At 46.9% G+C, this 12,043-nt stretch overlaps 2 protein-coding genes across 3 annotated transcripts in view; both read left to right on the forward strand.

The window, feature by feature from the left end:
• AGGF1 (angiogenic factor with G-patch and FHA domains 1) overlaps window positions 1-4,870 on the forward strand; it is a 36,740-nt gene extending 31,870 nt beyond the window's left edge. Inside the window, exons 13-15 of the mRNA XM_039911202.1 lie at window positions 842-969; window positions 1,908-2,007; window positions 3,742-4,870. Coding sequence (XP_039767136.1) covers window positions 842-969; window positions 1,908-2,007; window positions 3,742-3,942 — 429 coding nt within the window. The 3' untranslated portion in view covers window positions 3,943-4,870. The remainder of the gene's footprint in view (window positions 1-841; window positions 970-1,907; window positions 2,008-3,741) is intronic.
• Window positions 4,871-9,256: 4,386 nt separating this feature from the next.
• Window positions 9,257-12,043, forward strand: part of PDE8B (phosphodiesterase 8B) — a 181,530-nt gene continuing 178,743 nt past the window's right edge. For both annotated transcript variants that reach the window (XM_029065012.1, XM_029065025.1), the window contains exon 1: window positions 9,257-9,372. The gene's annotated coding sequence lies outside the window, so the exon portion shown is untranslated. The remainder of the gene's footprint in view (window positions 9,373-12,043) is intronic.

Genomic DNA, 12,043 nt, shown 5'->3' on the forward strand with positions numbered 1-12,043 from the left:
AAAAGTACATAGGTGCTGTTGGGGTGGGATGACTATTAAAGGGCTTAGGGAGTGCATAGATGACACATAATTGAGGGAGTAGGGTAGAAAAATGAGAAGTTATCAGGTTAGGCTTCCTGAAGGAGATAGGATTTTAGTGCTGGAAGACCTGCTTGGCCAAGCAGGGGGTGGGTACATTAACCTGAATCCATATCTAGGAAGTAAATCAGGATGAGTCCACATTTGGTAGAAAAATTCTGAGGTTTTGTGTTGGAGTGTAGAGTGGTTGTTAAACCTTCCTTCTGCATGGTCTTATTCCCCAGAGGAAAACTGTTGCAAGGTAGTGGGGTATGTGTCTAAAATGCCAAAGTGGTGTTCAGCTGTATTGACCGACTTTTGATTAAATCCATGTGGTGGTGCTGTCTTGGAGTTATTTCTTCAGTTTTCCCTGCTCCAGGTCGGAATGTTCCCGGGGCCCCTCATTCATTCCCAAGACTAAATGGGGCTGAGGATTCCACATTTCACTCTTCCTTTTCCTACATCTCGGCCACTCAGAGTCTCCTGGAGGTAAAGCTGCCATATGTCTGCCAGCTCAGTCAGATGGTTTGGCCCCAAAATTTTCATGGCTTGCCAAGGAGCAGCACAGCCCTCCCTTGGAGCTCCTGGCACTGTCTTCTACTCAAACGCCAGTCCCAGAGACACCTCTCCACATCCCAATTTACTGCAGCCACCTCCAACCCTATCTTATTTTCTTCAAAGAAGGGCTATACTGGGTATGCAGTGGGTCAGCTATGAATTCCTTTATTCTAACATTATTTTTTGTTTGGTTTTTTTTTGTGTGTGTGTGTCTGTGTGCCTGCAGAATACCGATTACGAAGATGAAAAGGCACTGAAGAATCCAAAGTATAGAGACCGAGCGGGAAAACGCAGGGAGCAGGTTGGGAGTGAGGGGACCTTTCAGAGAGATGATGCTCCTGCATCCGTGCACTCGTGAGTATGCACAGTCGCTTTGCTTCCTTGCCGGCTAAGGAGTATGGTCCTTGGACAGTGTTCAGTCACAGGGCAGTTCCCTACTCACAAGGGGTTCTTCAGGCTTAAGGTAGATGACGGTGAGAGCCGGGGCCTTCCCCAGGCCAGCTTCCATCCCATCATTCCCTGATCCTGCCAAAGCAGTAGGCAGGGGTCAGTAGTCACTGGCTCGTGGCCTACTCCTTGGTCATTGGAGGACTGAGGGCACCACAGCCAATGCAGCCCTGACCTAGGACCAAGTCTTCAAATTAAGGCAGCTCCTGGTCAACTCGTGAAGTCCCCTGTGGGCCCAGAGAGCATTCACTACCTCCAGTTCTGCTCCCGAGATGCTATAGTGAGGGGCCTTAGATGTGGAGGACTGGTGAGACGAGGACTTTCTGGGGCAGTAGGAAAGAGGCAAAAGTTGTCTGCTTGGGTTCCTTTTTCCTATGTGCCAGGGAGAGTTTCCCTCCTGCTCCATTTTTGAACTTAGTTGTCCCAGGAAAACTCTGGATTTTTAAAAAATATAAATCCAAAAACGTGATTTCCCAGTTCAGAGTCATATTGTGGTTTCCTCTATTTTGCTAGTAACAGTTTGTCTACAAAACTACTGGGGGCAGGTTCCTGTTTTATGATTCCGGAGTAAACCAGAAATAAATGGATCTCAAGTACCATCTTAATCCCCTTAATTCCATTTTCCCCCACCTTGGAGAAAAGGGGTGCCCGGTTCCTTTTTCTGATCTTGATGGGAAGGGAAAAATGAGTGTGGGGTGGGGAGAGTTTAGATTCCCTAGGCAGAATGCAGTAAAAGGGCTACTGGGGAAGAGGGGGCAGGGGTTAATTTGCAATCAGAATTAAGTTGTTCACTGAGTATTTTGACATTTTTCTCTTGCCAACTCATGTTTTAACTTGCCCTAAAGGGAAATCAATGACAGCAATAAAGGCCGGAAGATGTTGGAGAAGATGGGTTGGAAGAAAGGAGAAGGGCTGGGGAAGGACGGTGGAGGAATGAAGGCCCCAGTAAGTCATCTTGCTCTCTCCCTTTATCAATTACCAATTCTCAGAATGCACCCACCCAAGGATAGACTTACTTATGTAAAGAACTTTCAAGGGGGAAGTCGGGAGAGTAGTTTGTATTTTATTGAGCCCCAGCTTTAATTTTAAATGGCTGATTTTGAAAGCAGAGACTCCACAGTTTTCTGGGCACTGTAGAGTACAGGCAGCTCTGCCAAAGCATGTTGTCACTTGGCGTTTTGGGTAAAAGATGCCAGGAAATGCAGGAACGTTCATCTGCCAATCTGAGCCTGTCTGGGGACAGCGTTGTCACCTCAGTGTTGGAGGAAAAGTTTGTACACATGTTCGTGACCATTGGTCACAGTGAATGTGGAAGCACGAGTTTTCCCAAATGGGTTCTGCAAGAATGCAACCCTCACATTCCAGGGAAAGACATGCACAGTTCAGTATTTTGCTGTTTAGTTTTTTCACAACTGAAAAAGCATTTCTTTCCCTAACATTAAAGAAGTCCCTGAATTGTGGCCTGTGAGGTTAGGACAGTTAGGACCTGGAGGCTAAGGTTCCTCAGTAACACTGGCCCCAGCTGCAGGGCGACTGCCATTACAACACCTCCCACTGGATACATCCCCCCACCTGTTCTCTAGCACCACTCGTACACTCCACAAGCAAAGCTTTATCCTCTTCATTTTGGTCTAGTGACAGCATGGCCCTCTTGGTTCCAGGATGCTAGTGCGCTCCCCTCCGACCTATAGGTGGGAATCACCGCAAGGATTGTGTTACTCATCCATCCCCTTCTAGATTCTGCATAGGATGCGTCCCTTTATCCTTGTTTCAGCAAAACCATCCTTTTCGTTTTACTGTTTAAGTATGAAAAACATCATGTTTTCCCTCTTCTCAGTTTGTTTTCCTGGTGGAGAGGGGCAGGCATCTTTTTCCATCTTTTGCCAGACAACCATCCCATTCTCTGGGTGTCTTGGACGTCCCGTCCTCACTAGTTAATTGTCTATAGCTTACCCGGGCCCCATGGTCCCCCGGTGTCCTGACCCAAGCCCCCTAGATCTAAGCCCCAGGCATCCATCCTCCCTCGCACCCGAAGTCCCAGGGGATTCCTCTTTTCACCTGTCTTCTCCTAATCAGCCTGGCCCCCTCAGTCATCAAATTAAGGATCCTCCCTCTGATTCACCTATTCGGCCTCAATACTCAGCTCTTCTGTGTGGATTGTGGTACTGTATGAAAAGAGCGTGAGAGGTGACAAACCTGTCTAGCCTAGGTGGGAAGAGGGAAGCAGTGTTAGGCCTCTACTCTCATTGGGACTTTGGTGATACCAGGGAGCTCTGCTGTGTCCCAGATGTGAGAAGAGCCTATCCCACAGGAAAGGGAAGAGTGAGATGAGCTTTGTGACAGACACAATGAAGTAGAAAAAGTAGTTGATAAGAGCTGCCCAGTAAAGGACCTGTTTGTACTTCTCAGCTGCACATGGCGGTCACGGCTCGAGTTCTTTTTTCTTTTTGTGTTTTATCATGGTTCATCTTGAAAACTGTCATTGCCTTTGCCGGTTGTCTAACGTGTATGGCGTCCCTCTGTAATGACTCCCAAATCTCCAACTCAAAGGCCAAGTGGAATTTTGCGGCCTTCTCTGTTTAGCCTAGCTGCGGCACCCCATTCCCTCTGTAGAGTTTGCAATGGGCAATGGAATCCCGCTGCTCGAGAGTAAACCTTATCTCTAACCTTCCGTGGCAGATCCAACTTCGCCTCCGGCGCACCCACGCAGGCCTGGGCACGGGCCCGGCTTCATCCATCGAAGACATCCAGCTCACCCAGAACAAGAACAAAAAGAATTGGGACAAGGCGAGGGAGAGGTTTGCGGAGAACTTTTCCGATCCGAAGCCGCAGAAAGATGCGTCAGGGGCCTTGCCCTGGGTGAAGGGGATGGCCGAGTGAGGGTCACGGATCAGTCCCACGACAGAGACGTTCGAAGCTTTTACGTGTTTGGGGGAGTCGGGGGTGGGGGGGGAGAATGGGAGAGGTATTGTTTTGTCTTTTTTGTACTTTCGCCGAGATGCCTGCGAGGGAATTAAGTCACGGCGACTCCCTCAGGACTCCGGCTTGGGTAAAGAAATTTGGTTCTTTATTTGGCCTTACCAGTTATGTTGGTCAAATCCACTGTTCTAAAACAAATCACTAAGTTGCCATAGATTATGTTGTGTGGACTCAAACCTCTGGTGTGATCTCAGATGGGTGAATTGAACACATCCGACGAGGGAATCTCCTCCCAGTTAAATAGACCAACTAAATGGAAAAATGACTTTGGCTCTTAAGTCACTTGGCCCGGGAAGCAAATGCCATACTCTGGATTATTGGTTTTGAAAGCTGGATCCTTGCCTTTGCCTCAGTGGATTCCCCCAGTGTTGTCAAAAGGCCCTGCAGAAAGCAGGGTCACCTGTAGAGTACCTGTATATTAGTTCTGATCTCCTGCTTCCCTGGTTACTTGCCCTGCCAGAAACTGGGCCCCTGGTGTGAAGATAGGACGGGGAGCTGAAGTGGCATGAACCTCCTGCCCTTGCGGTAAATCGCATTATTGAAGAAATAATGGACAGGGGACAGTTGGCGAACAATTAAGTCTTTTCCTGTTTTCTTCTGTGAAGAATCGGTTGATTTGTACAGAATGTTAACCATTTGCATTTGGTATATTTGGAGACTGTTATGGTGTCCAGATGTCAAAGCTGAGTATTGAAATACGGAAAGGTCCTGGCCCTTGTTTTGATCCATCCATTGCTGGCAATGGAGTTTGGGCTGGGAAAAATCTAATTTCCAGGGTAAGGCCTAAAGCTCAAGATATTTATTGAACGTGTCCTTTAACTCAATAAAAAAAAAAAAAAAGAAATGTCACAGTCAGATGCTGTGGTTCATTGACCCCAGAGTCTCAATATGTTCTCTTGGACTGGGGTGGAGGCATTTCCAGCTGGCAGTGGGAGGAGCAGGGACAGCCCGTTCCCAGCTGGGAGTTCCTGGAAGCATGTGAGGGCCCTGCAGTGCTGCACAGTGGCTGTAGGTGTGGCCGGGGCCCCGATCACAAACCCTGAGAGAGGGAGAGAATGTCACCTGTGGTCTTCACCGTCCGGACAGGAGGAAGCCAGAGGAAAAGCCGACAGCTCACAGGAGAGAGCTGGGGGGGATTGTGTTCGGTCGGTCGAAAGGAGACAAAGACGAACATATACAAGCTATTGATGCACCAGAGAAAGGAGGAAATTGCGAACTAGAGGACTGAAAAGAAATTTCACCCTGGCCCAAGGCTGATCAGGATCCTCCAGGCCCAATCCAAATGGCAGCCAGTGAGCTCTTCTAGCCCTAGAGAGTGTTTGCGAGCTGGGATGGCAGTTAAGTCGGTCTCTCTGATATCTCTAGCTTCCTAAAGACCCCGCCAGTAGGAATCACAGGTCAGGACCCTGCCCTCTGATTCCACCACACTGTCTCATAGCACAAGTCCCAGATGTTGCTGTTTTGTTGCTGCTTTTCACTGTTGGGCATTCTGTTCCTTGTTTTTTGCTATTCCCCTGGTTTTGACAGGGAAGTGGAAAAGACCCCTGCTCCCTCCCAGCCCCAACTAAGCCACTGTGAACATCCTCCTCGATGACTTACCAAGTAGGTGAGCAGTCATCATCCATGGTAGTTACTGAGCACCTACTCTGTGCAGAACCTTTTACTGAGCATTCAGAGATACACTTCCGAGACCACAGTCTGCACCCATCCTCCATGCTAGCTGTCTCACGACAGGGGCCGCTGGGCCCAGGGGAACCGGGCGAACAAGTGTGGATGCATGGCTCAGCGCAAACCATCCTCAGTGCAGCAAAAACCACTCGGGTGCATGTCCTGCTGGGGTTGGAACAAAACCCTCTTCGTAACCTGAGAAATGCTCACTTAAATGGCCAGGGACCTGAAAAGGTACACAACTGTATTTTCGTGGACAGAAGATGCAAGAGATTCTTTCCAGACACTCGCACTCATGGATGCAGCCTTCCCAACAGCAGCAATGTCTTCAAAACAAATGTCCCCTCTATCGGCTGCGTCCAGACTCTTAAAGAGAAGCAGCGTGGCTCAGTGGAAAGAGCACGGGCTTGGGAGTCAGAGGTCATGGGGTTTGAATCCTGGCTCTGCTAATTGTCAGCTGTGTGGCTGTGGGCAAGTCACTTAATTTCTCTGTGCCTGTTACCTCATCTGTAAAATGGGGATTAAGACTGAGCCTCATGTGGGACAACCTGATTACCCTGTATCTACCCCAGCGCTTAGAACAGTGCTCTGCACATAGTAAGTGCTTAACAAATTATTATTAATGAGATTCAGGGCAGAGAGGAGAGGAACTAATACCCTTATTTTATAGGTGGGGAAACAGGCTCAAGGAAGGTTAAGGACCGTACCCAAAGCTGGTCTTGCTGACTTTTCAGACGTTTCTGCTGCTCTGGAAACGAGGGCAGGCGCTAACTCTCCACGTCGAGGAGGTGAAAATGTCCTTTGGATTTGATCCCAGTGAAACAGAGGACGGTTGAGGAAGTTGGTGGAACATTATTAAATGTATTTAACACGTGACACAGTTTCACTTAGATTCTAATTACCAAAAGACTTTGGAGGCCAGAAAGGTGGCTAAGCCATTCACCTGATCATTACTTATCTTGATCAAAGTCACAGGAGACTCAATACTGGAATAATAAAGCTTTCATTAGCATCTAATGTTATGGCTTAGAGCCTTTATTTTAATCTTCTGAAATGGGCTTCCAGAGGATCAGCTTTCCAAAAAAAATATTTAATTGCATTTAAATTTGCAATTGCCCCCAATACTACTTGAATGCATTCACACCATTAACCCGGTGAAAATGTGTTCTGGTCAGACCCCCAAAGAGTTATGCAGCCTTTATTTAAAAACTACTGTAGCTTTAATTTTCCACTTTGCAAAAAAAGCGTGTGTTGGGAAGGGGCTGTCATTGAGCTCAACCAAGCAGGACCCAGTTGCTCATCATTGGTGCCTCTTGGAAGGTGGTGGTCTGAGGTGCTAACTTAGAACCAGCAATCTTCTGCTGGGGGTAATCCACGGGGGTGCTCTCAAGTGGCTCTCCTTACAATTCAAACAGTGGAACTGGTTGAGCCATCTACTAGATGTAGAACACTGAATTAAGTGCTTGGGAAAGTGCACGTAGGTTCAACGTGATTTTGAGAGGTTTCTTCTGAAATGCAGAGGGGGGAACTCAGCCACCACTGAAGATCAAATCTCCTTTTGGACAGCAGTGAGAGTCTCTATGTAGCAGTTGAATTATTTTCCAAAGTTAAAGCTGACTGTCTTTCCACCACTGCAAAGAAAGCATCTGTGGCTAACTTGGCAGAATTCCCTCTGGCCAGTGAAATGCCAAGGAGGGTGTCAGGCTCAGCAACGGTTGTGTGATTTTTTTCAGCACAGCATCTCTGGTTTGATGACCTTCAAAACCCCAGATGTCTTCCAACTCCTGCTTTAGCCCTCATCAGCGGAGGCTTGCCCAGATTCTCCCCAGTGTTTGTCACGTGAAGAGCCTGCAGGATATGGTTGGGTGCACTGTTTGGTGAGAGTAGCTGCTTGATTCGGGACAGTCCCCAGCCATGTAGCTGGTTAGGTGGCACCCTAATCACCTGTTCACTGATTACTGTGGCACTGGGATTACAGTATGTTCACTCAGCGGTGCTGGGCTTCAACTCTGCCCAAAAGGCGGTTGTCTTCAGAAGTATGGTACTGAGGCATTGGAGAGAATTTAGAAGTAGGTGAAGCTCCTGAGCACACTTCATTTTTGACCTATTCAGAGGGGACACCGTACATATGTGGAGCTGTCTCTTGTGCTTAATAAACTTTCCAGACAGTGATCCCTTTATGTGTGCAAGCATGGCTGAAAATGGCAGTGCCCACCAATAGCCCATCAACAGCTGTAGATTGTCCACTGATGACATCTCAGACAAGACACTAACATGGGGCTTGCACTGATCTGAACTTCCAGGCTGGTGCCTGACATTTTCTCTTAGCTAGAGGAGATTGTTTCTTATGTCAAGACTCCACCAAATAAGAAAGCAAAACCATCCCACAATTCTCTGTCTTATTGCTGACCCAAGAGTTTCAGCTGAATTTTTGGATGCTCATATGATCCTATCAATCTTATTTTTCAGGGCAATTTTTTTCTTCTCTGTGATCATCCTGAGGGTGGGTTAAAAAAAATAACTCAGAATTATCCTTACAATCATGCCACACTGAAAATTTTTCCCAAAGAAATCTGTGTGGTGATCCAGGTTTAGAATAGTATATACAGGGACACAGCATAGAGGAGGAAATCAAAGTAAGGAAAGCTGACAGTCACTCAGGCACAAATAGCAACAGTATTGTGAGAAAGGGACACCATTTCAGGAACTTTGGAGAGCTACACTGAGGTACAGGGTGCAGACAGAAGACCAGACCCTATATGGACAATGTTAGCTGAGAGACTGAAAATGGAGATGTAGGATCCATCAGTTGTATTTATTGAGCTCTTTATGTGTGCAATAGACACCATCCCTGCCCACAAGAAGTTTAGAGAGGGAGTAAGACATTAAAATAAATTACAGAGAGGGGAATTAGCAAGATTATAAGGATATGTATATATGCTGTAGGGTTAAAATCAAAATAATCAAGAGGTACAGATCTAAATGCATATTTAGTGCAGAAGGGAGGGTGAGTAGGGGAAATGAGGGCTTAGGGAAGACCTCTTGGAGATGTTTTTAGGAGGACAATATGATAGAGACTAAAACTGGGGAAATAGTCCTCTTCAGTCTCTCCACTGGTCTATGCCCACCAGGAATTAACTGCTTTTGAATTAACTCCTTTACATGATTTATTATCTCCCCCGCTACAGCGTAAACTACTTGAGGGCAGGAATTGTGTCTACCAGGTCTACTGTACATGTACTTTCTCAAAGTACAGTGATCTGCACAGATAAAGGCTCAATAAATGCCATTCATTAATTGAGTGAGTTTGACTTGCTCTTTTCTGGAGTATATGACATTTCTTTAAGTGTATTTTCTGTGACAAATAGATGTTACATAAATAATTCTCCAATCTCCCCAGAGATGGAATAACAGTCTGCCATCCAAAGCAGGAGTGTGATTACCAAGTCCACTTTCAGCTCTGCTCCCAAGCCACCTGGCTGGTTTCTGAATTGAGAAATTTAGATGGTTCTAGTCTTTCTGCCCAGGTGTTTCTGCATGCCTTTTTCCTTTTCAGGACAAGACAATTCTCGTCTACCTGCTACGTTAGGATAATTTTAACAGCAGGGGTCAATGATGAATGGGTCAGACGAGGTGCTGGAGGAAGGAAGGCCACAGGGAAAGGTAAAACATCCATTTATCCAATCTCTCACTTCTGTTTTGGGCTGGGGATCTGCTACTTAGGATGTCCTTAAAGCCAAGTAACTCTGGATACTGAATTCCACAGTAGTGCCCATCGTTAGCCTGGCACCTAGGTAAAAGCAGCTCGGAGGTATGGGAATAACCAGAGCTCACCCATCCAGACCATTGGCTTTTAATTGCTCAATGTAATGAGTGCTGTTACCAGCAGTCAGGAGCCTGTTCTATAATGGACTTTCCCAGTGATACCCTCCTTATCAGAGAAGCTGCTTGTGAAATTCATTACCCTGTCCAAAGCCTGAAAGTTAACTTAAAATGAAAAAACAAACTGGATTTGACAATACCTCCTGGGGTCGCTATATCGACTGATCTTTTGGATCAAACTCTGGTCAGCTCCCAGCTCCAACACCGGTGAGCTGGGTGCCCCCTACTCTCCCGCCCCCCCCCCCCCCCAGGCCCCCGATTATGGTCAGGGACCGAGGTCGGCTGATAAGTGTGGTAGTCCATGGCAACAGTCACAGGCCAGTGCTCTCCTGGGACCCTTTCTACTCCCAGTTGACCTCAAAAGCCTGGATCTCAGCTCAGGACTGGCAAATTCTGTCTTCCTCCTCAATGTGAATGTATTTAGTTTACGAACAAGGTGCTACTGAAATGCAGCAAACAATGGTTTTGAGTGCTTACCACCTGCTCAGCACTGTACTAAAGCTTTGGGAGAGTACAATATGGTGGAGTTGGTAATATGGTCACTATCCTCAAGGACCTCACAGATGGCAGGGGGAGACGGATGTTGAAAACAAATACAGACGGAGATGTACAAAAGTGCCTTTAGGCTGGCAGAGGGGTGAATATCAAAATGCTTAAGGGGGACAGATTTAAGTTCATAGGCGATGCAGAGAGTGGGAGGGGAGGGGAAACAAAGACTAAGTTGGGGAAGGCCTCTTGGAGAAGAGGTGACTTTAGGCGGGCTTTGAAGTTGGGGAGAGTGTTGGTCTGTCGGATATTAAGTGGGAGGATGTTCCAAGCCAGAGGGAGGATTTGGGCAGTGTGGTGTAGAGGAAAAAGGGCCTGGGAGTCAGAAGACCTGGGTTCTAATTCTGACTCTGCCATGTTTGCTGGATGACCTTGGGCAAGTGGCCTCTTAAAGAGGTGAATTTAGGAGGGCTTTGAAGTTGGGGAGAGTATTGGTCTGTCAGATATGAAGTGGGAGAATTTGGGCAGGTGTGGTTTAGTGGAAAAAGCATGGGCCTGGGAGTCAGAAGACCTGGGTTCTAATTCTAACCCTGCCATGTTTGCTGGATGACCCTGGGCTAGTCACTTAACTTCTCTGTGCCTGTTACCTCATCTGTAAAATAAGAATTGACTGTGAGCCCCAAGTGAGACATCAACTGTGTCCAACCTGATTATCTTGTATCTACACTAAAGCTCGCTACAGTGCATGGTACATAGTAAGTGCTTGACAAATACCATTAAAAAAAAATTAAAAAGCAGATGAGTTCAAGGGAGAGTGTATAGACTGGCATTAGAACATCAGTATGGCAAGCCACTGAACCTGGTCCCAGGCAAGTTCCTGCTAGTCTGGGACCCACTCATCAGGAGATATTCATTCATTCATTCAATTGTATTAAGCGCTTGCTGTGTGCAGAGCACTGTACTAAGCGCTTGGAAGAGTACAATATAATATACACATTGCCTGCCCACAATGAGCTTACAGCCTAGTGACTGCTGGCATCCCCAAACCTTCCACTGGCTCATCATCAATGGTATTAATTCATTCAATCATATTTGAGTGCTTACTGTGTGCAAAGCACTGTACTTAGTGCTCGGAAGAGTACAACAGAGTTGGTAGACACATTCCCTGTCCACAGGAAGCTTAGTCTAGAGGGTGAGAATGACATTAACATAAATAATTCCTAATATATAATTTATAGATTTGTACCTAAGTGCTGTGGGGTTGAGGGTGGGGTGAGTATTTAGTGCCCAAAAGTCACAGATCCGAGAGCATAGACAATGCAGAAGGGAGAACAAACTGCGGAAAAGGCGGCTTCACTGAAGAAGGCCTCGTGGAGATGTGACCTTTCAAATTAGGCTTTGAAAGTGGTGGTCTGGTGTATATGGAGGGGGAGGGAATTCCAGGCTAGGGGGAGGATGTGGGAAAAGGATCGGCAGTGAGACAGATGAGAACAGAGCACAGTGAGTAAGCTGGTGCTAAAGGAGCGAAGTGTGCAGGATGGGCTGTAGTAGATCAGGGAGGTAAGGTAGGAGGGGGTGAGCTGATTAAGTGCTTTAAAGACGATGGGAAGGAGTTTCTGTTTGATGAGGAGGTGGATGAGTAACCACTGGAGGTTCTTGAGTGGGGAGACATGCACTAATCACCTTTTCCAAAAAATGATCTGGGCAGCAGAGTAAAATATGGACTGGAATGGAGAAAGGCAGGAAGATCAGCGAGAAGGCTGATGCCAAGTGGGACAGGATAAGGCCTGGATTAACGTGGTAGCAGTGTGGATGGAGAGGAAAGGGTGGATTTACCAATGCTGTGAAGGTAGAAATGACAGGATTTGGTGACTGAATATGTGGACTGAATGAGAGAGATGAGTCAAAGACAAGGCCAAAATAAGGGCTCAGAGAGGACTCCTCTCCATAAAAGTATGAGGGGGGA

This window comes from Ornithorhynchus anatinus, chromosome 1, assembly GCF_004115215.2.
Source record: "Ornithorhynchus anatinus isolate Pmale09 chromosome 1, mOrnAna1.pri.v4, whole genome shotgun sequence".
NCBI lineage: Eukaryota > Metazoa > Chordata > Mammalia > Monotremata > Ornithorhynchidae > Ornithorhynchus > Ornithorhynchus anatinus.